At 30.6% G+C, this 26168-nt stretch overlaps 1 protein-coding gene across 1 annotated transcript; it reads right to left on the bottom strand.

Moving 5' to 3' along the window:
* Positions 1 to 10245: 10245 nt before the first annotated feature.
* On the bottom strand, positions 10246 to 10947 carry LOC127288754 (uncharacterized). The gene has a single exon (XM_051316392.1). The coding sequence runs from the start codon at positions 10945 to 10947 to the stop codon at positions 10246 to 10248; it is 702 nt and encodes a 233-aa protein (XP_051172349.1).
* Positions 10948 to 26168: the final 15221 nt, after the last annotated feature.

Below are 26168 nucleotides of genomic sequence, written 5' to 3'. Positions count from 1 at the left end.
AAAATTTTTAGTTTTTCTAAACTTTAGGTGTCCAGCAGCTTTTCAAAAGAATTTAGCAAAAAAATTATTCAGTATAGGGTAAGTCCGGGGGAGTTGGCCATGCGGGAGAGATGGCCAATTCAAATATTTTATAGAATTTGCTGTTACCCTATTATTATACGTATAATTATACGTATAATTATACGTATAATAATACGTATAATTATACGTATTATTATACGTACAATTATACGTATAATAAGACATACGAATTTGAAACAAGAATTATACGTATAATTATACGTATAATAATACGTATAATTATAATTCTATTAAAAATAGAATAATAGAATAGAATAATTAGTAGCAAAATTGCGCTGGAAATTTTTAGAAATTTTAAAATGCAAATTAAATTTCACGAAAAAAAATATCGTCGAATGTCAATTCAAGCAGTCACCCATCCAAGTACTAACCGCGTCCAACGTTGCTTAACTTCCGTGATCTGATGAGAACTTGTTCTTTCGCCTTGGTGTTTCCGCTGTCTTGTCTTAATTAATAACTTTGTCGTATAAGTATTGTATCGCACCTCACTTTTAGTGATACTTATACGACAAAGTTATTAATCAAGACAAGACAGCGGAAACACCAAGGCGAAAGAACAAGTTCTCATCAGATCACGGAAGTTAAGCAACGTTGGACGCGGTTAGTACTTGGATGGGTGACTGCTTGAATTGACATTCGACGATATTTTTTTTCGTGAAATTTAATTTGCATTTTAAAATTTCTAAAAATTTCCAGCGCAATTTTGCTACTAATTATTCTATTCTATTATTCTATTTTTAATAGAATTATAATTATACGTATTATTATACGTATAATTATACGTATTATTATACGTATAATTATACGTATAATTATACGTATAATTAATTATACGTATTATTATACGTATAATTATACGTATAATTCTTGTTTCAAATTCGTATGTCTTATTATACGTATAATTGTACGTATAATAATACGTATTATTATACGTATAATTATGCGTATAATTATACTTATAATTATACGTATAATAATACGTATAATTATACGTATAATAATACGTATTATTATACGTACAATTATACGTGTTTTTTTCAATAGGGTATGTATCGCTTATTAAAGATTAGTTCGCTTTGTTTTGTGGCAAAACACAATTAAAAGAAAAAACTTCACAAAAAATATTGAAAAAGTAAGTAAAAATCTGATTTGTTGTTTTGACTAGTTCGGAAAAAAAATGATGAGTTTACGTTTCTCACTGGTGTTATGTTATTTTATAGAATAATTTTGAATTTCATGTTTTTTTGAAACATGAAATGACCCAAGCTTTGTCATAACTTTACATTTATTCAAAAACTTTATTTATTTATTTATATTTTAGTTGTGTAAATTTGTTTCCTGACATTAGGAGAGATGGCCATACTGTTTAAGTTATTGACACCCTTAAGATTCGTGTGTTCGCTAAAAAAATCATTAATTCTGTAGCAAATGACATTTTTTATGACGTATATTACAACAAGACACTCCAACAAAGAATTCCAACAAGACAACAGTCTCTATCACGTCAGGTTAAGGAGAAAAAAAATACTGAAAACCCACAAAAACACGGGTTTTTGAGACTTTACACCCACTTTACTCAAAATCCTGACGTGATACGCAATTTTGTAACCCGGGATCGTGTTCAGAACACAAAAATAAATTGGAAACCACTCTGATATCTCAAAAAAATACCTTGTACACGGAAAAAATAAGTCAGCAAAACTTTCGTAAACTAGTATTTCACTTTTGGACGGGAACGAAAGTTGTTCAAAAAGTATAGACACAGTTTATTAAGAAAACAAAACTAATTATAAAAATGTGAACTGTGTATACGAGCTGATGCTCAATGTGCTCTGATGTTTCGGAATCAGTTTATTAAACTTTCATAAACTCTCAGCTAGAACTTAAGTACGTGCACCAAAGATTTCGTAACACTTATATGCATAAAAGATGACGACAGTCAACCAAACGCTTGTAAACTCACAAAAAATTTAGAAAAATTAAAAAAAAATTCACATTCAGGGGTATTTTTTACTTAATTTGTACATCACTTGAAACACAATTATTAATATCTTATATACGCACTATACACAATTTTATCGACATTAAAATTCGGAATTCGCTTCCGCGGGATTCGAACCTACCTAACCAAGATATATAACGGATTTTGTCTTAGCAACTAACCGCCGCGGCTATCGAGAGCCACGCGAACGAAGAAGTTAATTCCACTGATCAACACTGACCAAGCTACGAACTGCGCATGTTCGGAATTTCAGAAAAAGTCTACGATTCTTTCGTTGACTGCTGTCTTAACTACTCTCTTTTATGTTTCAAACTTTCGAACCTCAATTATTACAATGTTGTAAAACTTTTTATAGAAATTCGACAATCTTTAAACAATATTATTAAAAACTGTTGAATATAGATTAACAAACTGATCTTTCTATACAGTTTGTAAATAATTTCTTGACTCTGTTTCATTTTTTCGGTAAAGTTTATGCTTCATTACTAAAAAGTGTATGAAACGTTTAAAAATTTGTGCCCCGTCCAAAAGTGAAATACTAGTTTACGAAAGTTTTGCTGACTTATTTTTTCCGTGTAGACTTGTTGTGTTGGTGAGACAGACAAACAGAGAGCGCTTATCGAAGACTGGATTCAGTGCAATGATAGTCACCTTTGGCTTCATGAAAATTGCACTGAATTTAATGATAAATGTTCGAAATGTGGTCAGAAAAAGAAAAGAGGACATTAATCATTTTAAATTAAGAATTCTGATAAAGCGAAAAGCCAAAGAATGATTTGAAAGTATTGGCCATCTCTCCCGTACGCCTATGGCCATCTCCCCCATACATTCCGGGAGAGATGGCCAAACGTGTTTTTTAAAAAATATTAATTTTAAGATTGTTTACATTAAAAAAATTTATCATTTCTATTATTATTTGTAAGTTAAATGTTCAATGTTTAATTAGCAATAAAAGTTAATACATAAATCACTTTCTTCTTATTTTTACAGGCATTTAAAAAAACTATGGCCAACTCTCCCGGACTTACCCTATACATTTTTAGACCTCCGATTGGTTGTGCTGATCGAAAAACCATTTTCCAGTAACGAGTTACGCACTCGCTGTGTGTTTTCTCAGAACAATTTCGTAGAGACATTAAATGGCACATTATTTTAGCACCTAGAATTCTTATTTTGGAAGCACGAAAGTGAATATTTTATGTAGGCGAATGTGAAATAATGATCGCTCAAAAAGTAGTCATGTCAAGTTGGCACCAAAATCTCAAAAAATGAAAAATCCACAATGAGTTCTGGGTAGATTATCAATAGTTCTAGAGTTCTATAAGTTTTAATTCAATAGTTCCGTAGATTTAGACCAGAAAACATGATATTAAAAAAATAAGGTGCTAACTTCACCCAGCACTATAATTTTCGCAAAAAAAAGTTCTGACATATTATTCCGATAGAAAATACAAAGTTCTAGAGTTCTCTTATAAAACAAAAAATAGTTCCGCAAAATTTTAAAAATTTAAAGTTTTAGTTGATTTGACCATAGTTTTGGCATCTTTATCAATAGATCAACAAATTATTCTTATGAAATTCTACTCTAAACTCAAAATAAAAAAAAGTGTTGAAATTTAAAATTTAAAAAAAAAATTTTTTTCAAAAATTTGAGTTTTTATGAGTTTTGATAAGAGTTCTGCCATCTTCATCAAGAGTTGTACAAATTATTCTTATGAAATTCTACTCTAAACTCAAAATAAAGAAAGTGCTGAATATTAAAATTTTCAAAAATTTGAGTTTTTATGAGTTCTAATAACAGTTCTGGCATCTTCATCAAGAGTTGTACAAATTATTCTTATATTTTACTCTAAATTTAAAATAAAAAAAAGTACAGATCTTTAAAATTTTCGAAATTTTTTTTTCAATTTGTGTTTTTATGAATTCTGATTAGAGTTCTCGCATCTTCATTAAAAGAAATTTTACTCTTAATTAAAAAAAAATGAACTTTAAAATTTTCAAAAAAATTTGAGTTCTCATGAGTTCTGATTAGAGTTCTGTCATCTTCATCAAGAGTTCTACAACTTATCCTTATGAAATTTTACTCTAAATTCAAAATCAAAAAGAGTGCTAAACTTTAAAATTTTCGAAAATTTGAGTTTTCAGGAGTTCTGAGAAGAGTTCTGGCATCTTTATCAAGAGATCTACAACTTATTCTTATAACAGTTTACTCCAAATTCAAAATAAAAAAAAAGCTGAACTTTGAAATTTCTGAAAATTTTTTTTTTTAAATTTGAGTTTTCATGAGTTTTGATTAGAGTTCTGGCATCTACATCAAGAGTTCTACAAATTATCCTTATGAAATTCTACTCTCAATTCAAAATAAAAAAAAGTGCATTTACTATTTTCAGAATCTACATTTAACCCCTTCACTTTCAAAAAAATCAAAATTTTTTAGAGTTCTGAATAGTACTAACAGAGTTTTAGATTTCTCCTTTTTATCTAAAATAGTTCTGTACGAAAATTTTTTTTATTTTAAAAAATATTCAAATTACGTGTTCTTTAAGTTCTGATGGGTGTTCTGTTTACCCCCCACTAAGTTCTACAAAAAACACACCTACATTTTTTTTCTAAACTTAAAATTAACAAAACTACGTGACTTTGAAATTAAAAAAAAATTCAAATAATTCAAAATTGAATTACAAGAGTTTTGATTAGAGTACTGTTTGCCCCTCATTAAGTTCTACAAAAAACAGTAATAAAATTTTTTTCCATTTAAATTTCTTATCAAAGAAACTACAGGACTTTCAATTGACAACAATTAAAATATTTCGAAATTCAGTTCTAAGTATTCTGATAGTAGTTCTGTTTTCTCCCACTAAATTCTACAAAAAACCCTTAAGGGGTCTACCCACTTTAGACGCGATAAAATGAAGTTTGTTTTCTAGAATTTTTCTAATTGGTTTATATTATAAATATTGACATGTAAGTTGTTAGACTAAAGAAATACACTCCCGGAATACATGAAAAAATTTTTGTTATTTGTTTTTGTAAATTTTATATGCATGAAAATGGTAGTTGAAAAAAAATCCCACAACAATTTTTTTTCCGCGCTGTTGATGAAATCTCAGAAACGGCTCCACCGATCCTTACCAAATTTTTACCACTAATTCTTTGGGACCATAGCTCTTGCGCATAAGTAGTAGGGCTGTGCCAGTTCAAAACACAGGTAATGCAGGTATCTACATTACCGACATATGGTAACTCTACTTTACCCTTGGCGGATGTTACCGACCGTTGTCGCGAGATGGCGCTGTTGCTCGCGGGAATTTTTGAATTTTAACCCTTTTGGTTAGGTTAGTGTTACCGACCGTTGTCGCGAGATGGCGCTGTTGTTCGCGGGAATTTTTAAAATTTTTAACCCGTTTGGTCACCTCTCTTACCACCCACTTTCCACCCTCTTGGTCACCCACCACCCCCCTTGTTTGCAAATGATTTTTTAAAATTTAACCCTTTTGGTCGCCTACCCACCCCCATAATTTGCATATATGTCTTCTCTATGTATAAACATATACGGTCCCAAAAATTCAAAAATCATAATTAGAACCTCGAGGAACAAAGGGTTCGCGAGATACCGCGCGGGACTGTGGGTGGTTGGGAGTGGGTGGCTGTGGATAGTGTGTAAGGACTCAATGCGCTGGGCATGATGCGCGTTCGGTTGCAACGTAACGTGAGTGTGCAGTGAGGAAGCTACGTATGGTATGCAACAGTCAACTACCAATCAAGGATAAGTTTCTACATTACCATGGTTTGATGTTACTAACCTATACTAAGAGAGGGCGCCACTACTGGTGGGGATTTTTGAATTTAACCCTTCTCTTCAGAGAATATTATATTTAAATATATTTAATTTATATATAACTATTTTATATATGAATATTTAAAAATCTTAAGTTTTTAAAATAAATATTTTCCTTAACTTAACATAGTTAGAAATATTTTTTTTCACCAAATTCTTATTTCTTGACATCTGTAACATCTTGTATCAAGGTTGTTGCATACCTACCTATACCCTGTCATAAAAATTTCTAGCTACATTCCACATTTTTAAAAATTTGCATACTTTTTTCCACAATTTTCCCTCACTTTTTTTTTTACCTCCCCTCATTTTTACAAAGATTTTTCACCAATATCTTATATAAGGTCACTTTTAAAAGTTTCACGATTTGAGCAACACGTTTTGGTGTATATTCTTTTTTTTCCCCATACGAAATAAAAAAGTTTCAATTTTTTTCAAAAATTCTCATTTTATTAATTATTTTAAATAATTAAAAAGTTAAAAAAAAATGGCAGCAGTCAATAACAATAATATCAATTCAAAAAATGAAAAAGTGAAGGATCCGCGAATGGAGAATGGACGCAGGGTCCAATGCTTAATAAGAATTAACCCCGCAGAATGGGGATTGACAACAAATTGGGCTGAAAAGGTATGTTAAGAAAGAAACTGTTTTTATATACATATTTTTTCCAATTTTAAAATTGATAAATAGTTTTTTTTTTTTTTAATTTCATAATAGAATTTTTTCATCTATTAAAGTACATTTTTTTTTTTTAAATTTTAAATTTTTAAAATTATTATATAAAATGTTTAATTTTTAAATATTATTATTTTATTTATTTAATTTTTACAATTATTATAAAAATGTTTAATTTTTTTAAAAAATTATTATTTTGTTTATAGAGCCCCGTAATTAACACTCAAAAAACAGCTGAGTCTACAATTGAGAGGGTTAGGAGAACGAGGTGGGGGCCATTGGTGGAGAATCCATCATCGCCTTCAACAATATCTGTGAAACGCAAGCGATCTGGTGATGCCATGGCGGCTGCTGCTGCTGTGTATAGCGCCATACCGTTGGGTAAGCGTAACACAATAATTCCATGGGTCCGAAGAAATGCGCCTCAACCCTTGACACCAGCATCACCAGGACGAGTCCCAACGCTGCCGCCACCGTCAAAAAGATCTCGACACGTCATGGCGGCAGCGGCTGCTGCAACAACTTATGCCGCAATCCCATTGGGGAGATGCAGCACGCTTTTACCATGGGTTCGGAAAAGAACCGAACCCAAAAATAATAGTAAATAATTATTAAGATAAATAATTTTTTTATTTTATAAATAATTTTTTTTTTATAAATATATTTTTTAAATAATAATTTTCTCTTTTTCTATATTGCAAAATATAGAAAAAAGAGAAATGTTTTAATTCCAAGAAAAAAAATATATATATATTTTAAGAATTTTTAAATTTTGTGAAATATTATATATATATATATATATGCATACACATACACATACATATACATACATACACACGTATATATTCTTCTAAATAAAAATAAGTTTTAATTTTAAATATGTCCATTTATTTAACACCCTTCTTTTCAAATTATTTTATATATATATAATAATTATTAAATAAATAATAAATAAATAATAAATAAATAAATTTAAATACAAAAAAAAATATATAAAAAATAACATTCTACAGTACAATTTTGCATTGATGTTACTAACATTTTTCTAAGAAATGGCGCTATTGTACTAGATCATAGGATAAATCGATACCTTACCAAGCTATTTTGAAAAGATCAATGGGTAAATCAATGACATTCTACAGTACAACTTTGCATATTAGTATGGACATTTTCTAAGAGATGGCGCCACCTTCTACACGGTGAATTTAAAATTCCAATTCTATATATGTGACGCTCCCTGAGCTGCTTTTCAGTTAGGGTCCATTCACTGTCTCATGTCACGGTAAAAGTGAGCCTTAAGTTAAAAGCATATTAGTATGAATATTTTCTAAGAGATGGCGCCACCTTCTACACGGTGAATTTAAAATTTCAATTCTATATATGTGACGCTCCCTGAGCTGCATTTCAGTTAAGGTCCTTTCACTATCTCATGTCATGGTAAAAGTAAAAAATGTAATGTAAATGTAAAAAAAAAACATTTGCTTATAAATAAAAATGGTATTACCCCCTCTCCATAGCCCACTAACTTCTAGAAATATCTTAATGTATATATTTTCCACCCCCTCTAGTCCAACTTGCGTGCGCATTTTTTCAATAGAGAGGGTGATGCTTACACTATGTTAAAGTGAAGATGCGTGCGCAGTTTTTTTGTTTAAAGTGGGAGTGAAAAGAAGTGGGAGAAAAAAGAAGAGTGGGGCTGATGGCATATAATGCAGAACACAAGCCCGGAGATAGCATAACTGTTACAGATATACTGAAGCAACAACATCCACAGCTGCCACAGCATTAGCATCACTACTCCATCTTCTATAAGGTATATATTCTACTTTAACTCCTTTTTTTAACCCACTTCCCTCCCAGCTTAATTTTGATTTTTATATTAAAATTTTCCATTTACTTCTGCTTACAGATATAAAAAGAAATCATGGATTTACAAAAACTCAACGCTATTGGTCACATGGAAAGTTTCCTGCCAACAAAACCGCTTGCTGAGTTGACTCCAAATGCTTTATATACTGTAACCAAAATAAAGAGGGTGCAGACAAAATTTGGAGGTAGGATTGTAGCAGAACTAGATACTACATTCAACACTTTCCTCCCAGCAAGGTTCGCGAAGCTGTTCGAAGCTGAACCTGCATCATTCACAATGATGGAAGAAGCCGCGCAATCTCAAAAATTACAATTAAAATATATCGGCGGCAAGTTTAATGTAATCGAATTTGAATATAAGTAATATTAAAAAATTATTAAAATATAAAATAAAAAAAATAATTGTAATATAAAATTGTAAATATTCATAATGTGAGAAAAAATAAATGTATTAATTTACATAAAAAATGGTTTCTTTTCTTATTTTACCTTCATTATTAGTCTTAATAGGTATAGGTTCAAGTAATAAATAGACGTTTTTTTATTTTTTAAAAACTAATAAATTAATTTATTCAGATAAACTATTTAAAATTTATTATACATAAGATTCAGAATTTTCATAAAAAGATTTTAAAGTAGTATAAGTACAATCCACTTCATCGACGCCATCTGATAAATTTCTCAATTCACTCGATACATTCAGAAACCAATTTCGAAGAATCATAACAATGTTTACAGCACAATGATTAGTTTGAGTAATATGATGTGTACATGTAGTTAACAATGATTCAGTTTTAATATTTTTAATCGCTGGACAGTCTATATCTTCTAAATTTTGCACATTTAACAAATATTTTTCTAACCACTGCTTTTTTTCAACACCTTTCGTGTAGATAGTTTTTGCACCTCGTAATGTTTCTTGTATAATAGTACGCAGTTCATCATAAGATACATCTCCAGACATCCAGTGGATTCCATGATAATTGTTTGTTAGCCAGAGATTTTCACTTTTATAACGTTCAGGTAGTGAATTCCAAGCACATGGAGGTTCAAAGAGGTAAACTCGAGGTTGAGCATCAGCTTCAAGAGGAAGTATAGCCAACTCTTTGAAAATGAAATCATTGCAGGGTTTCTTGAAGCCTTGAACGTCTACGATGAACTCCATCCTGGAATAGAAATAAATTTCCATCCCAGGAACGTGAGTTATATACCTCTCAGTTCAACCCCCACTACTTTCATTTTACCCCCTCCACTTCTTTACATCTTCTTAACTATACCGCTGATTGGTTTATACTGTACAATGCGATCATGTATGATGAGGCAATAAGCAGTTGTTTCAGCAGGTATATTATTTCTAGCTTCAAATTCCAAACGTACATCAACTGCCGTTTGTTTGAGAAACTCATTTTGTTTTGAACAATCAATAACAATTAGAGGAGCCAATGATTTAAAAGTGTCAAGCTTCAATATGGGTTCAGAATCTCTTCCATAGTAGGAAGATTGAAAATTAGCATACATATCATAAAGTATAGAATATTGATTTTGATTAAAATTTAAATTTAAATTTCCATAAGGATATGATTGTGAATTTAAAAAGAGTTTTACATTTGTAATGTCGCAGTGATCAAAATAACTGGCAGACTTTTTACGTTTATCTTTTCTTCCTGTTTGGAATCCAACAATTACATATCGAGGCTTCTCTAATTGTGTTGATGATTTTATTTGCCACATGACTCTTGTACTTGACGGAATTAAGGGATATTCAAACATTTCCCACGATCAAAAACTCATTGAAATTAGTGGATCTTTCTCGATAAATTTCAATAATTTGATTTTATTATTATCAGAAGGTAAAACATATGGCACTAACCATTCCACTTTATTAATTTGCACTTTGAACTGTTCATCTGCACCTTCGCCCATTTGAATAATAGAATTTAAATCACTACGTGCTCTTATTAAAATCAGTTCATGTTTAGCATTCATAACAATTTTTTTATAATCTTCAGCAAAACCAAAAATCATACCAAGTGGTATTGATACATCAAAATATCCATCTTGTAATAACATTCTTGTATTTATTTCCACATTCAAAACTCCCGCATTTTCAGCTCGGTTAAGTTGAGGTGGTGTTAAGGAAACCAAGCTTTTCATAGTAGTTGTATGTCCAACGTACTTGCAACGGTCAATCTCAATACCATTCAATTCATAACGAATTTCATCAAACAAATAGGCTATCGCATTGTTGGTGAAATGAATATTTTGTGTGGCATCAGTTCCATCAGCATTAGTCAACCTTCCAAAAATATGTAATACACTATTGCTTGGTAAAATAGATAAATCTTGATTTTGTACAATAATGCGAATTTCATCACTATTGTTAAACGATGAGGATGCATATGGTTGATGACTGTGAATCTCATAATTAGCTATAGATTCATCAAAATTCACTGATGCTGGAATGCTGAGAATCTCCTCCATTTTTCTTATAACAGCGACACAAAATAAACAAGAAAAAATTTTCTCCTCTTCTCTTCTTTCTCTTCCTTAGTTTTGATTTCTGACTCGTAGACCTAGCTGCTTCAGGAATTGTCGACTCTGAGGTGTTAACACCTTGGGTGTTTTCGGCATTCACTCAGAGTTAACTCTAGAGTTAGCAGTGGTGCTCAAATGTAAATTTTGATTTTCAGTTCGTCTGTTGGTTGTGAACGTTGTTGATTGGCAATTTGGCATAGACGATTCATTTTGATTGGCGCAGGGTTTGTAATTGTAACAACATGTGAAACGGGCCTTTTATTCTAGTAATGTAATGTTAAAATAAAATTTTTTGTTTCTAGATTTCATAAAAGTCCCCAAAAATTTATTACTAGATGACCCAGAGTTAACTCTGTTTTCTTGCGAGAGTAAAGAAAAAGGGTCAGTCCTAACCTTTAATGGCCGACAAAATTTGTGAACGGATTGTTTGTTTTGAAAAGTGTAAATTGAAACATAATAATTTATTTTTATTAAAAATTATTTTAACTTTTTATTTATAAAAAACAACTTTAATTAAAATAAATAATCTAGTTTCTAAAACAATTCAGATTAATTAAAGTTAGGGAAATAATGAAAAATTTGAAAATTATAAACTTTAAAAAAATAACACGTTTATGGGTAGCAAAAATATGTTCCATTTTTAAATGAAAAACAAAAAATACGTATAAATTAAAAAAAAGTAAGCAAACATGGACAACTAACTTCAAACTCAGGGTGATGAAAATAGAAAATCAATTATTTTATTCAGGTAAATAAATTTTCAAAGATAATATCATTGAGCACCACTGTTAACTCTAGAGTTAACTCTGAGTGAATGCCGAAAACACCCATTGCGAGCTGTATTCAAACTGATCTTCGATGGACATGGTGTTTGAGTTTTATAACTACTTCCGACTTTTCGATTATAAACAATACCCATTACATTGATTTAATGTGTAAACGGATTGTTATTGTCTCTCCTCTAAAATTAACTAAAATTCCGTTCTGATCTACTATACGTAGCTGAATGTTATGTATTGTCCTTACGGCGACTGGAAGGTAAATGATGTGTGCTGGAACTTCTACAATCTTATATCCCGGTGGAACAGTGGGGAAAAATTCATGTATAGTGTGAACTTTTTCATTATTTATATAAGCTCCAGTGGTAATATTACATTCAATGCGTAGAGCATTCACTTTCAATATTTTTACAGGTAAATCAGAGGAATGTTTTACATTTGGTGGTAGTTTGCGAGCAGTGAATCCCAATAAACTAGCAATAGAATCTTCAGGAGTAAAGTCAATGCAAAGATTTGATTTAATATAGCATCGTAATGTACTATTGTTGCACTCTATTGACAAATAATTTTTATCTGTTATTTGACGTTTTAAATATGCTTCTATATCTTTAATTTCATAACTACCAGTAGGTATAGTAATCTCAATATTATTTATATAAAATTTGTTGGAACTTTCATCAATATTAGGAATTGAGTTATATGTAAATAAATCAACAAGTCCAAGTGTATAATTTTTATTAGGTGAAAGTTCAATAGGTGGGAAGTATGAAGCCTCCAGAACTGAAGACTTTCCCGTTAACGTTAAAGTAAAAGAGTCATTCATGTTGGACATCTACTTTTATACTGAAGGTTATAATCGTTTACATATTCTTATATAGATTAAAACTGTTCTTAACGTTAAGTTGCTTACATAAGAATTTAAGACATAAATGACCACATATAAATGTATCAAAATTTTGATATCTCTCATGATTATATTTGATATAGCTACCAACACCTAGATAAACAATGAGATCCAATGGTGGTGAAAGATTTCCAAAACTATCAAAATATTCAGTTTCATTGTTTATCTTTTTATATGCTACCCAATGTGTTCCAGGACCTTCTTTATTATCAAGATTAATTATGGCTGATTCACATTTATAAGGTCCTGTAATAGGTAATTCATTTCTCATGAAAACTCCACGAAATTGAGGTATTTTCATAAGTTTAGCATATTTAAGTAAATCATAGTCGGTTAGTGCGCGGTGAGGTAGCTTCAATATTAGTTTTTTTGAACACTCTTTGTATATTTCAATCCATTTCCTTGATGTGGTTTAATATAAAGACCAAGTCCTTTACGATAGGGTTTCAAATATATACCCTTTCCTATAGCAATGGCCTCCATTGTTTCATTATGTCGATGAGTTTCTGAAAGTTGTTTTTTAGCAGCATTAGCATCATTTACTGCTTTTACAATACCACTGACTCCACCACTAAGTGCTCCTAATGCACTAAGCCCCGCAAAAATTGGTATTAGCGGTAAAATACCACCAACTTTTGAAGGTACAGGAAGAATTCGAGGAGATGAAATTTTACATTTACTACCAAGATTTTTAATTGCATTTTGTGCACCAATCATTGCTGTTTTAATAGTGTCCGTTGCGTTATGATTATTTTTCATATTATTTTTAGCAGCATGAATAATCTTCCCTAATGTCATGCGTTTATTTTTCTTGGAAATTGTATTCCTCTTCTTATTCTTCGACTTCTTCTTCTTCTTCTTCACAATCTTTTTCTTAATATTATTATTAATTTTTAAACCCATCCCAAATTTAGATTTAGCTTTCATTATATTAGTTACAGCTAATGCAGCTGCTTTTTCACTAATTTTAGCGTCCTTGGAAATTACTCGTTCCCACGCCTTTTCCGCTAGTATTTTGTCTGCAGTATTTCTTGCAGCCACGTCTTTATCTTTTGAATAGGCTATATCATGCTCCTTACAAGCCGTATCCAAAGGATTTATACCAGGATCCCCTCGTGCAAGACGTTTTGCCAACTTTGTTCCAGGTCCACAATATTGATAACCAGGAATGTGACACTCGAATGGTAATTTGTTAATTAAAGTATTGAGAAATCCTTGACCACTGCAAGAATTTTTCTTCACTTTATCGTGAGTAATCATTCCTCACTCGACAATGGTCTATAACCAACTGATTGAGGGTGACTATATAAGTAGGGTATTTATAGTTTTTTTCGTTAGTCAATTCCAAGATGCAGTTCAAGGTACAAGCTGTACAACTCCCGATTGCAAATGTGGATAACCTCATTGAAACTAAAGATAATGGGGTTAAACGACATGGAAGTTTATTTTCAAATAGTATTCGAGCAGCTTTTTGTGGACCTTCAAATTGTGGAAAAACGAATGCACTTCTTTCTCTGATTATACATCCGAATGGTTTAGGATTTGAAAATATATATTTATATTCAAAATCATTACAGCAGCCGAAATATAAATTTTTAGAACAAGTACTTAGTAAAGTAGATGGCATCGAGTTTTTCCCATTCAGTGAACATGAACAAGTTGTTTCACCTAAAGATGCAAAAACTAATTCAATTTTCATTTTTGATAATATCGCTTGTGAGAAGCAGGACAATGTTAAAGCGTTTTTTTGTATGGGGCGACATGTTAATGTCGATAGTTTTTATCTTTGTCAAACATATGCTCATATTCCAAAACATCTTGTTAGAGATAATATTAATTTGCTTGTGCTATTCAGACAAGATGAAAGGAATCTCAAGCATGTTTACAATGATCATGTTAATACAGATATGACGTTTACACAGTTTCGAGATTTATGTTCAGTATGTTGGAACTGTGACAGATATGGATTTGTAGTTATTGACAAAGATAGAAATATAAATGATGGAAGATATAGGAAGGGATTTGATTGCTTTATCCAGTTATAAATATTAAGCATTTCAAGAGAATTGCATTAGTTCAGTTTGAGACTTTCATAAATAAACATGTTTCGAAAGGAGCGCGAGACACTACATCAAATAGCTGCAGCAAGTGATGCTATACGTCGAAAGCATCGTATTCTTAAAACTGGTAGAGAGTCAGCTGAAAATATATTGAAAGAAACCTTTCAACCACTAGTTACTCCATTGGAAAAATTAGTGAATATAACTAAAAATCCTATAAGGATTGAAAATTTTCAAAACCATGTAAAGAAAGAAGAAGAAGAAGAAGACTTTGAATCATCTTTTAAGACTGCCATTAGTAAAGATGCACCTTTCAACAAATCTATTTATAATGATGATGTAACGTTTTATGATCCTATTTATGAAGAAGAAGATATGCAAAATTTATCAAAAGAAAATATAATTGATAGATTGTCAAATCAAGAGAATCATAATGTTATTACTAATGAGCAAAATAATAATATACTTAATGATGACTTTCATGAGCAAGGCATGTACGATATTAAAGATGAAAGTAATGTGGTTAATACTGTGGAAGAAGATTCTGATAAATTGACAAAGAAATTTCTACAAATGTTGGACAAAAATAGAAAACAATATATTGATACAGTTTATGGAGTACGTAAACTTCCCGACGGTACATATATGATTGGTAATACGCAAATTGATTTTGAAGGTTCTTACATTAATCTAGTTGGGAAGAAAAAATATTCTAAATCGGATGGACTATTAGAACTCATATTCCGTCAAAAACCTGATCAGAAGTTAACAAATGCTAATGATTTCGTAAACTATAAAGAAATCCTGCGTAGTACGAATGCATATAGAAAGAACTATAGTCCAAATAAACCTATTCGTAGTAATAAGACTTTCAAATATACTAATGTTATTGCAAAACTTTTGCTCAAATCTGGAGATTCTTATTTGAAGAGAAAAACTCAATTACCGCAATTTATGACGGTAAAGAAGGAATCATATCCAGACTATGTCTATTGGGATTATCCAAACGAGATTGTTGATCGTCTACGCTTACTTGTCGCATCACAACAGGCTGGCAATTCAAGTCATAACAATGAAATTATGTCAATAATTGAAGAATTACGGGAAGCACAAATTATATATTAAGAGTGAACTTGTAAAATTAAGATCATTAATATTGTTCTATCAAGATCATTTTTTGTTACAAATCCTTGAACATGGATGATAAAATGTTAACAGTTGTGACAGAGTTACATAGGCAAGCTCGGAGAAATTATCCACGTCGAAAAGTAGAAATGCGTGGAATTGATGAAACCTGGCAAGCAGATTTAGTTGAAATGATACCTTATTCAAAAGTTAATAAAGGTTTTAAATATATGCTTACAGTTATAGATATATTTTCCAAGTATGCATGGGCTATTCCTGTAAAAAGTAAAAGTGGAAAAGATGTTTCTGAAGCTATGGAATCTATACTTGTGAATGGACGTGTTCCTAAAAACTTGCATACTGATAAAGGGAAAGAATTTTATAATTCTGTATTTGAAAGTTTAATGAAATCATATAAAATTAAACTGTATTCAACTTATAGTAATTTAAAAGCTTCAATTATTGAAAGATTTAACCGCACATTAAAAAATATGATGTGGCCACAGTTCAACTTACGAGGAAATTACAAATGGGAAGACATTTTACCATCTCTTGTTAAAAAGTATAATAATAATAAACATCGTACTATTGGAATGAAACCTAAAGATGTCAGCAGAGAAGATGAAAAGAGACTGTTGAAATGCATATCCAAACAAAGGAAAATTTTACCTAAGAAAGCAAAATTCAAAGTTGGTGATAAAGTGCGAGTTAGCAAGTATAAGAATGTTTTTGAAAAAGGATACACACCCAACTGGACAACTGAAATATTCACCATCACTCAAGTAAAATCAACAAAGCCGGTAACATACAAGCTAAAGGATTATAAAGATCAACCCATCGAAGGCGGTTTCTACGAAGAAGAAATTTCCAAAGACAAATATTCTGATGTTTATCTTGTCGAGAAAGTTCTTAAAAATAGTCATAATAAAGTCTATGTTAAATGGCTTGGATTTGATAATTCTCACAATAGTTGGATAAATAAATCAGAAATTTAAAATTTTCTAAAAGTTAAAGTTAACTATTTAAAAAGTTAAAGTTAACTATTTAAAAAGTTAAAGTTAACTATTTGAAAAGTTAAAGTTAACTATTTGAAAAGTTAAAGTTAACTTTTAGAAAAGTTAACGTTAACTATTTGAAAAGTTAAAGTTAACTTTTGGAAAAGTTATATGTAAAATGCATGTAAATATTTGAAAAGTTAAAGTTAACTATTTGAAAAGTTAACGTTAACTATTTGAAAAGTTAAAGTTAACTTTTAGAAAAGTTAACGTTAACTATTTGAAAAGTTAAACTGACTTTGAAGTAATGTTGAACTAAAATGTAATAATGTCTTGTATTTATATGGAAGTTACTTTTAAATAAAATATGTATAAAAAATGTAATCTTTTTAGTGAATTTCTTTATTTCCTAACTGTTAAACTATATTAAGGTTCTATTAAATAAAAGTAGACAAAGTTTCAATGTATATAGAAAAAAATTTTTATTTATTTAAAAAACCAATGTGTATAACAACATCAATAAAATATTTATCAATATAATAAATAACATCAATAAATATTCATAAATATACATAAAATCACATTTTTCTTTTCTATTTACAATATAATACTTATATTCTATTAAAATAAATACTTAAATTCTATCTTATAATTCTATCATTTCTACATCGTTTTCTATGACTTTATCTCTTTCTATAATATAATGACCCCATGCAAGAGTGTCTGTTGTGTTTCAATAAAAATCTTTTGTCATCGTAGGGACTTAGGGCTATTTTTTTCTGTTTTAAAGTAAGGACCTTGTGGAGTTTGGAGCGAATGGAATATTGAGTTCGAGATTGGATTTTAATATTTTTTAAACAATAAATGTAATCATTAAAAGTTATATGTTTCTTAACTACATTAGACTTTACACCTTTTGCCTTTTTTAAGAAATCTTGATTATCCACACGTAAACTATACATTTTACTACGCAAACCAACAAATTCAGTGACAATCCTGCCATTGCATTCGTCTTTCATAAGACCTAACACTTTTTTGTTGGCTTGCGGAATGCCATATACATTATTCATGGGATAATCAGAAGTATCAAATTTGAAAACGTCTGCTCTCATATCAGAATAGACATCCTCACATTTGATATTATAAATAAGGCTGTCAGTGTCAGTATAAAGCAGTTTACAATTCATTCCATACTTTTTCCTCATGTAATCATAGTGAAAATCATACATCAGAGTTTTTGAGATGTCTAACACGCTAAGACCTATATAAATCGGCTTATTCATGTACACCTCAGTCTTCCTAAGTTCCACAGCTATCAAATTTTCGTTAAAGATAGCTCGCGTGTGGAAGTTAGGTTTAGCAATTAAAGCTTCTGCCCCATACCTACCCTCCCACTTTGTCACGAGTTTCACGTTTACGTGATTACGTACATTCTCCATTGTCTTACCATACACCGCATTGTTCATTAATTTAAACAAGTTTTTCTCGAATTCATTACTAGCCTTTGTTCGTTGACTAGTATTGAAATCAACATAATCTTTAAGCCAAGTTGACTGTTTAAATTGTAAAATGCGGTGGATGTGAACCAACTTAAGCCCATTGGCTAATGCTTGTTTAAGTGCACGATAATGGAGAATGTATTTTCGTTTCGGTTGGAGAGTAGTTAGAAGCTTTTCTTGCTTTGACCCTGGTGGTTTCAAGTGTTCAGGACAAAATGGGAAATCATTATGCATATTATGTAGTTCTGTAGGATAATCTAAATCAACTTCCAAAATATAACCTATAGTTGCATCATCTACAACGTTAAAATTAAAGTTATTGTCAAATTCTAAAACCCACTTGAAATCACCATAGGGAAGAGACTGTACCATGGCCCAACCATATAGATTATTAGCGTCTAAATATACAATGTAAGAAGTCTCCTCATTGACATTGTGCTCTTTCATATATTGATTATTTGCTTTGGCATAACGATTTGTACATTGACTTATACCCCCTCTTATACCACGTTCAATAAACATTATCATATCAATGTCAGTGAGCAGTTCTAGTTTTACATTTGTATATTTTAACATAGCATCCCAAGTAAAACCCGGTGTCGTGTAATAGTGTGCAGGATCTAACCCGTATGCTTTTAAGCATTGTTCACGGAAATTTTCAAATACATCGGCAAGTAGCAAGATGTCAGTTTTCATATATAAATAAACATAATCACTAAGACTTTTAAAATTAAATTCTGCCCATACTTGTCAAGATACTCGTAAGGAAAAACTCCTTTTCGGGTTAACAAATTAACTTTATTATCGCTATAGTTTGAAAAGTTTGATTTAACAATTTTGTATTCGTTTAAATATGATGCTAATTTGTCTAAAGATGATGCCATAAATCTAAATGAATCTATGAATCTAAATTTAATGAGACTTGCTTCAACATATTTGGTAAAACTAATATATTTTTCCTTATTAATGGGAAGAACGTCAATTTTACCTTCAAACTCATTCGCGATTGCTTTAATAATAAAATGTGCATCATAACCACTTAAATTATGGAAGACTACAGGAACTATTCTAGAATCTTGATAATTGACATTACAATCTTGATGGGCTGCACCTCGATACACCCCAGTCAGATGGCAATGATCTCTAACTTTTACTTCTCCATGCTTGATAGTTTTCATACAAATGTGGCAAATATTAGCTACTTTAAATGCGGCTTTTTGAGCTGCATTTAAAGTATCCATTGCAATATTTACCATAAATGTAGGTTCAATTTCTTCCGCCAACTTTTTCAACTCTTTTGCAAACCATCTCGCCGGATCTTCTTCATTCTTAGGTGATGCCCTGTATTCATTTAAAGAGTCATCATAACTCTTTACATAGAATCCGATGCTGAGAAGTTGATGTTGTTGAACTACTTCTGTGCGACATCCCATAGATGAAGAATTCTCCCCTGGAACTAGTAGACTTTCGCAATCTGCATATATGATGAATGGTACTTTTTCTTTATTACTAAAGTTCTTGAACTGAATGCTATTAGATCCGGGTTTCGGTAAGATGATTTTAGTGTTATTCATTTTCTGGCAATCCTCAACGTGCTCGGTAAGTTTATCGTTGCTTCTGAAATAGTGAAGACAACGATCGCAAATAAATAACGCATGCCCATTTGTTGAGACTTGGTTATTTATTAGACGCGATAAAGATTTTATCCAAACATAGTGATATTTGTTGGAAATTGAAGAATCTTCTTTATCATCATCCTCATCAATGTAGTGATCATCAACACGTAGGAGATTAACATGTTTCGAACGTTTCTGCGAGGTTAGGTGGATTGGCGAGACGGTGAATTTCCCCTTTCGTTTAATAAGACAATAAACATTTACTGAAATATTGTTAAGCACTTCGAATCTTGCAACGTCATTGAGTGCTACGGGGAATTTAATATTTGTAAAATTTAAATGATGCTGAATATTTTCATAGTTTTGCAAACGAGATGGATTTGACGAAGCTTCATACAATGCCGATAATATTGCCCACTTGAAGCATTCATTATCCTCTTCATTTCTGACATTGACACAGGCACGTTTAGCTTTAATAGATGGCGGTAGATCGATAAAAGAACCAGCACGCAAAGGATTGTATTTGTTAATATTGACATCTAATCTATGGATTGAATAGAGTTGCCAATTTGATTCTTTATCTTGAAAATCTTCAATTTCTTTAAGGGTTTTCTGCTTTACATAATCATTATACCAATCGCGTAACTCAGTTGAAGGGAAAATTGACTCTGACTTATTAATGAAATATTTTATATCGAATTCTGTAGTACCGTCAGGTAAAAGTTTTTTATATTTTGCATTGAATACTGTATATGGGTGATTCTCCAGAAACGGGTCACTTTTGAATAAGGAATTTTTTTTCAAAATTATTTAAAAATACATGTTTATTGCATCCTTTTTATTAATTATGATTGGAACAAGTGATTCTAATAAATATTTGAGCTTAAAAACCGTTTTTAATGTAATTTTAACGATAAATATGTATTGTAGTACTTTCAGCGCAATAGCGTAGCAAGGGCGGCCGGGGCCCCAGGCACCATTGTTTTTGCGCAGACATGTAATTAAATTTTTAATATTTAATTTTTCGAGAACAAAACAATAATTTCTTTGCAAAAATTAATTGTTTTGTAGAAATTTATCTCGGCTTTTTTTATAAAAATAGAGAAAAAAAATTAAACAAAATATTTCTTTAAATTTAAAAATTTTTTGTTAAAATAAACAACTTTTTAAAAACAAACAGTGCCGACTAGAAACTTTTAAAAAAATATAAAAAAATTATGTCCTAAAATATTATTTTATCCTTTTGTTAAAGTACTTATAAAAATAAAAAAAGTAGAGCAACATCAAAAAATTTAAAAAATTTACTTTTTTCGCCATTGACATGAAAAATTGTCTTTTTTGAGCCTGGAAAAATATGAAATGAAATAACATAACCTATTCTTTTAACCTTTACTTCATTATTACAGAAGATTTATTTAACAAATATTGCCAATGTCCCAAGATTGTAAATCTTCTAATATTTATGCTCCATATTTGTTCATTTTATATTTATTTACCAATTTTCCTATTTAATTTTAACTTAATTATAAGAACATTAAATAATAAATAAATTCGGGAACTGTCAACACGGTCAACACGTTTCTTAAACGCAAGGGAACTGAAAAGCTGAATGACGGCCCTGTAGTTGAGTGTCGTTTCTGCTCGCGCGAAACTTGCGCATGCTCAATAACATTTCGGGGGCCGGAGTTGAGAGAGCTGGAGTTGAGAAACAAATGAAACAAGGAGGGGGTCCTTTATGTTTATTTCATAAACATTATGCTTCCTCATTGTGTGAAGCAAAAAATTCGCTTCCTCGTGAAGGAAGCAATGAATTTGTCCAATTCAATTGATTGATTTAAAAAATTTCGAGTTAAAAATGTTTTAAATTAATTAAATTTTTTGAAAAATAAAGAAAATTTTAATTAATTTTGAGTGTAACATAAACTTTATATATACGAATCGATTCGTTTTAATGCAAGGAATACAATTATTTTATTCATCAACTTGAATTTAAAAAAAACACAAAATTTTTTAGCTAAAATATGAATTTTCGATTTTTCAATTTTTATTAATTCTCAAATTTTAAATCAAATCTATACTTTATATATACCAACCAATTCGTTTCAATGCAGGGAATAAAATTATTTCATATATAAACATGAATTTAAATAAACACATCATTTTTTAGCTAAAATGAGAATTTTTGATTTTTTAACTTTCTTTAATTCTTTAAATTTCAATCAAATCTATACTTTATATATATCAATCGATTCATCTTGACATAAAGAAGACGATTATATTATATATTACCTTAAATTTTTCGATTTAAAAATTTTTTCAATTAAAAAAAAATTTTTGGAAAAAAGACGATAAAATTTTTTTTTTGGGGTATTTTTAAAAATCCTCTCGTCATTTTTGAGAGATTAATGTGTTAAATAAGCCTACCAAATTTTATCCAAATCCATTAAAACCTGTTAAAGATATCGTGTTCACAAAAACGATCCACACACACATACACACACACACACACACACACATACACACACACATACATACATCCGGACAATTGATCAGGATCTCATATAACATGTTTCTATATAGAGGAAAATTTGTTTTCACCATTTTTAAAATTTTTATAAACGAAAGGACTACATAGCTTCCTCCACGAGGAAGCAAAACATTAATTACTTTGTTAATTAAGGACTAAATAAAAAATCCTTTAGGGATTTTATACAATTTTATTACTTTTATCGATACTATAGGTTGAAATTCAAAATTATTTTGAAAAACGATTGTTTTAAACAGGTTCGGAGTTGAGACATAATAAAAATACGCAAATTGTATTGTTTAATAATATAAATTTAAAAGTTAATTAGTTAATTAGTATCGTTGATTTTTATTCAATTGGGATTTTTACACATATTTATCAAAAAATTGCTTTAGTTACAATGAAAATAACAAGCAAAACCTCGAAAAACTAGTCAAATTCTCAACTCCGGATCCAGAAAAAAATTTACGAAGAAACATTATAAATAAACATTTTTTTATTTAAATGGACGAAAAATTAAAAACCCTTTTAGGGAATAACAGTTTTTCAGCCATACTTTAAAATGACTATAATGACAAATTTTATTTTTTTAATTTTAATGTCAAAAATCTTATTCAAAAATAGCAAAATCCATGTAGTAGTAAAATATAATAGTAGTAAAATATCATTATATTGATAATGAGTTTATTAAAGATCATTAAAATGAAGAAATTAAAAAAAAAATAAACCAATTCTAGATAATATTTATTAACTAATTAATCAAAGAATCAAAAGTGACCTGTTTCTGGAGAATCACCCATATACTTTCAACGGACCGAACGTGTCTAAGCAAGTTTTAATGTGATTTTCAAAAGGAACAAAGGCATCATCTAAAAATTCATTAACATCTAAGTGACTTAAGTTAATAACTGTACCGGTTTGTAATCGATTATTAAAAGCCGAATCAGTTAGAGCCCATTTAATTTTTTCATTTGTTTGATTAAGTCCTGCACCGTGCTTCATTAGCGAATCAAAGTGGCATTTCAAGTAATTTATATGATGTAATAATGTTAAGATCCTATGTTTTTGAGGAACTGAGAAGCTATATTTTCTAAAAAATTTAATTAAAATTGCATAATTTTGTCTAGACTTGTGATGCCACTGAAACGCACTAATGAGTCGATCGTCACCGGATTTTCTAGAGCATAACTCTATATTGGCAGCATCAATGAAATTGTCTGAGGCTTCACAAATCTCATTGAAACTATCAATAGAGGTGTATGGTTTAGATGTTTCGATATTTCTACTGTTAGCCATTTTTTTTTTAATTCTGAAAAGGATTAAATGAGGAAAAAGCTGAAAAAATCTGAAAAGAACGCTGAAAATAATACTGAAAAGAACGCTAAAAAAGAAGGCTAAAAAAATGCTGAAAATAACCTAAAAAAATCTGAAAAACCTATCAAAAGAATTTGGAACATGTTGGAAAGGAAGTAGTGGTGGTGAAGGGGTGAGGTGTGGGGGTAGTGCTCGATGACAAACGCTTTTTAAAGATGTCCCCCGAAGATGATGTTGTGAAGCTTTACTCTGCTACTTTTAGTATATCTGAAACAGAAATAGAATTATAATCAAATTGATGAATATTAAGAGAAATGTATGCAAAGATATATAATTTGAGTAAACTTACAATGCTGTTATAAAATTTGGCAATGCAAATGAATGTTTGTCTCTTGTAGGAAGATTGACTTGATATTCTTGAATCTAAAACAGAAAAAAGGATTATGATTAATTTGATATAATTTATGTATAAGAATATAAGACTAAGATTAACTCACGCTGATGCTCTTGGTACTGCTTCTTCAACAAAGTTTTGTACTGGAATGAGACCTCTGAAGAGGATTGCTGTAGATATACGACTAGCCAGAGGTCTGATGTTGCTGATTCTGGAAGCTGAAACAGATTGACTTTTCTTGCCACGGGAATCGCCTGAGGTACATGTAGTCCCCACCATACACAACATCCCACCATTGAACTACACCCCCACTTGACGCATGGACTACCAACTGGCCCCGGTGACCGTACGCGCAAATCTGCCGCGCACCTTTCACTTTTGAGTCATCCATTGTGCGCCACCCACTCCCAACCACCCACCGTCCCGCGCGGTATCTCGCGAACCCTTTGTTCCTCGAGGTTCTAATTATGATTTTTAAATTTTTGGGGCCGTATATGTTTATACATAGAGAATACATATATGCAAATTATGTGGGTGGGTAGGCGATCAAAAGGGTTAAATTTTAAAAAATCATATGCAAATAAGGGGGGTGGTGGGTGACCAAGAGGGTGGAAAGTGTGTGGTAAGAGAGGTGACCAAACGGGTTAAAAATTTTAAAAATTCCCGCGAACAACAGCGCCATCTGGTGACAACGGTCGGTAACACCAACCTAACCAAAAGGGTTAAAATTCAAAAATTCCCGCGAGCAACAGCGCCATCTCGCGGCAACGGTCGGTAACATCCGCCAAGGGTAAAGTAGAGTTACCATATGTCGGTAATGTAGATACCTGCATTACCTGTGTTTTAGAACTGGCACAGCCCTACTACTCGCATATCAAGGGATTTTAAAAATTTTGATTCTAAATATTTTTTTGGGCCCAAAACGGTCATAAACAACGTTTTTTTACATTTTTTTCGAAAAATGTCCGCCATTTTGTCAATTTTACATAAAAAAAATCGTATGATATGCGCAATAGCTATCAACGTGCTGAATCTAATACCGTTTGAATTTTTTGTTTCAGACCATCCGTGTCAAAAATTTCATCAACAGCGCGCACCACACTTTTTTGAAACATATTTTTCAACATGTATTTTTAAATAAAAAAATTAATTGAAAAAAATCAAAAATATTTTTTTTTTGCATTTCGAGAGTGTATTTATTATGTGCAATACCTCGCATATCAATATTTGTAATATAAAACTAAAAAAATATATGAAAATAGCCTATTTTTAGCCTGTCTAAAGTCCAAAGTCTTAGAAATCAAAATGTGTTAAATTGAACTCGCAACATAACTCTTGGAACTCAATTTTGAAACATTTTTTTTTTAAATTTTGAGGTCATGTAGTTTTTGTAATTTTAAGTTTAGAAAAAAATTTTAGGAGTGTTTTTTGTAGAACATAGTGGGGGGGGGGGGTAAAAAGATTTCCCATCAGAACATGTGCAACTCGTAATATAAAAATTTATGAAAGTAAAAAAATTTTCGACTGTATATTTGCAGTTCTATTTTTAAAAAAATAGGGAACTCTACAACTCTGTTAGAACTACTCAGAACTCATAAAAAGGTTAATTTTGAAAAAAAATTTGTTTAGAATATCAAAGTTCACCCATTTTTTTTAATTTTAAATTTTGAGTAAAATGTTCTAAGGATAAATCGTAGAACTCTTTACGAAGATGCTAAACCTCTTATCAGAACTCATAAAAACTCAAATTTTTGAAAAAAAATTTTCGGAAATTTCAAAGTTCAGCACTTTTTTTGATTTTGAATTTAGAGTAAAATTTGATAAGGATAAGTTGTAGAACTCTTGATGAAGATGCCAGAACTCTAATTAGAACTCATGAGAACTCAAATTTGTTCAAAAATTTCAAAGTTCAGCACTTGTTTTGATTTTGAGTTAAGGGTATGTGGGCGAAGGA

Source organism: Leptopilina boulardi, unplaced genomic scaffold, assembly GCF_019393585.1.
Source record: "Leptopilina boulardi isolate dan_hultmark-lab unplaced genomic scaffold, ZJU_Lbou_2.1 LbouV2_393, whole genome shotgun sequence".
Classification (NCBI taxonomy): Eukaryota; Metazoa; Arthropoda; class Insecta; order Hymenoptera; family Figitidae; genus Leptopilina; species Leptopilina boulardi.
The sequence above is the reverse complement of the archived record's forward strand: the minus strand, read 5'-3'. Positions and strand labels throughout refer to the sequence as shown.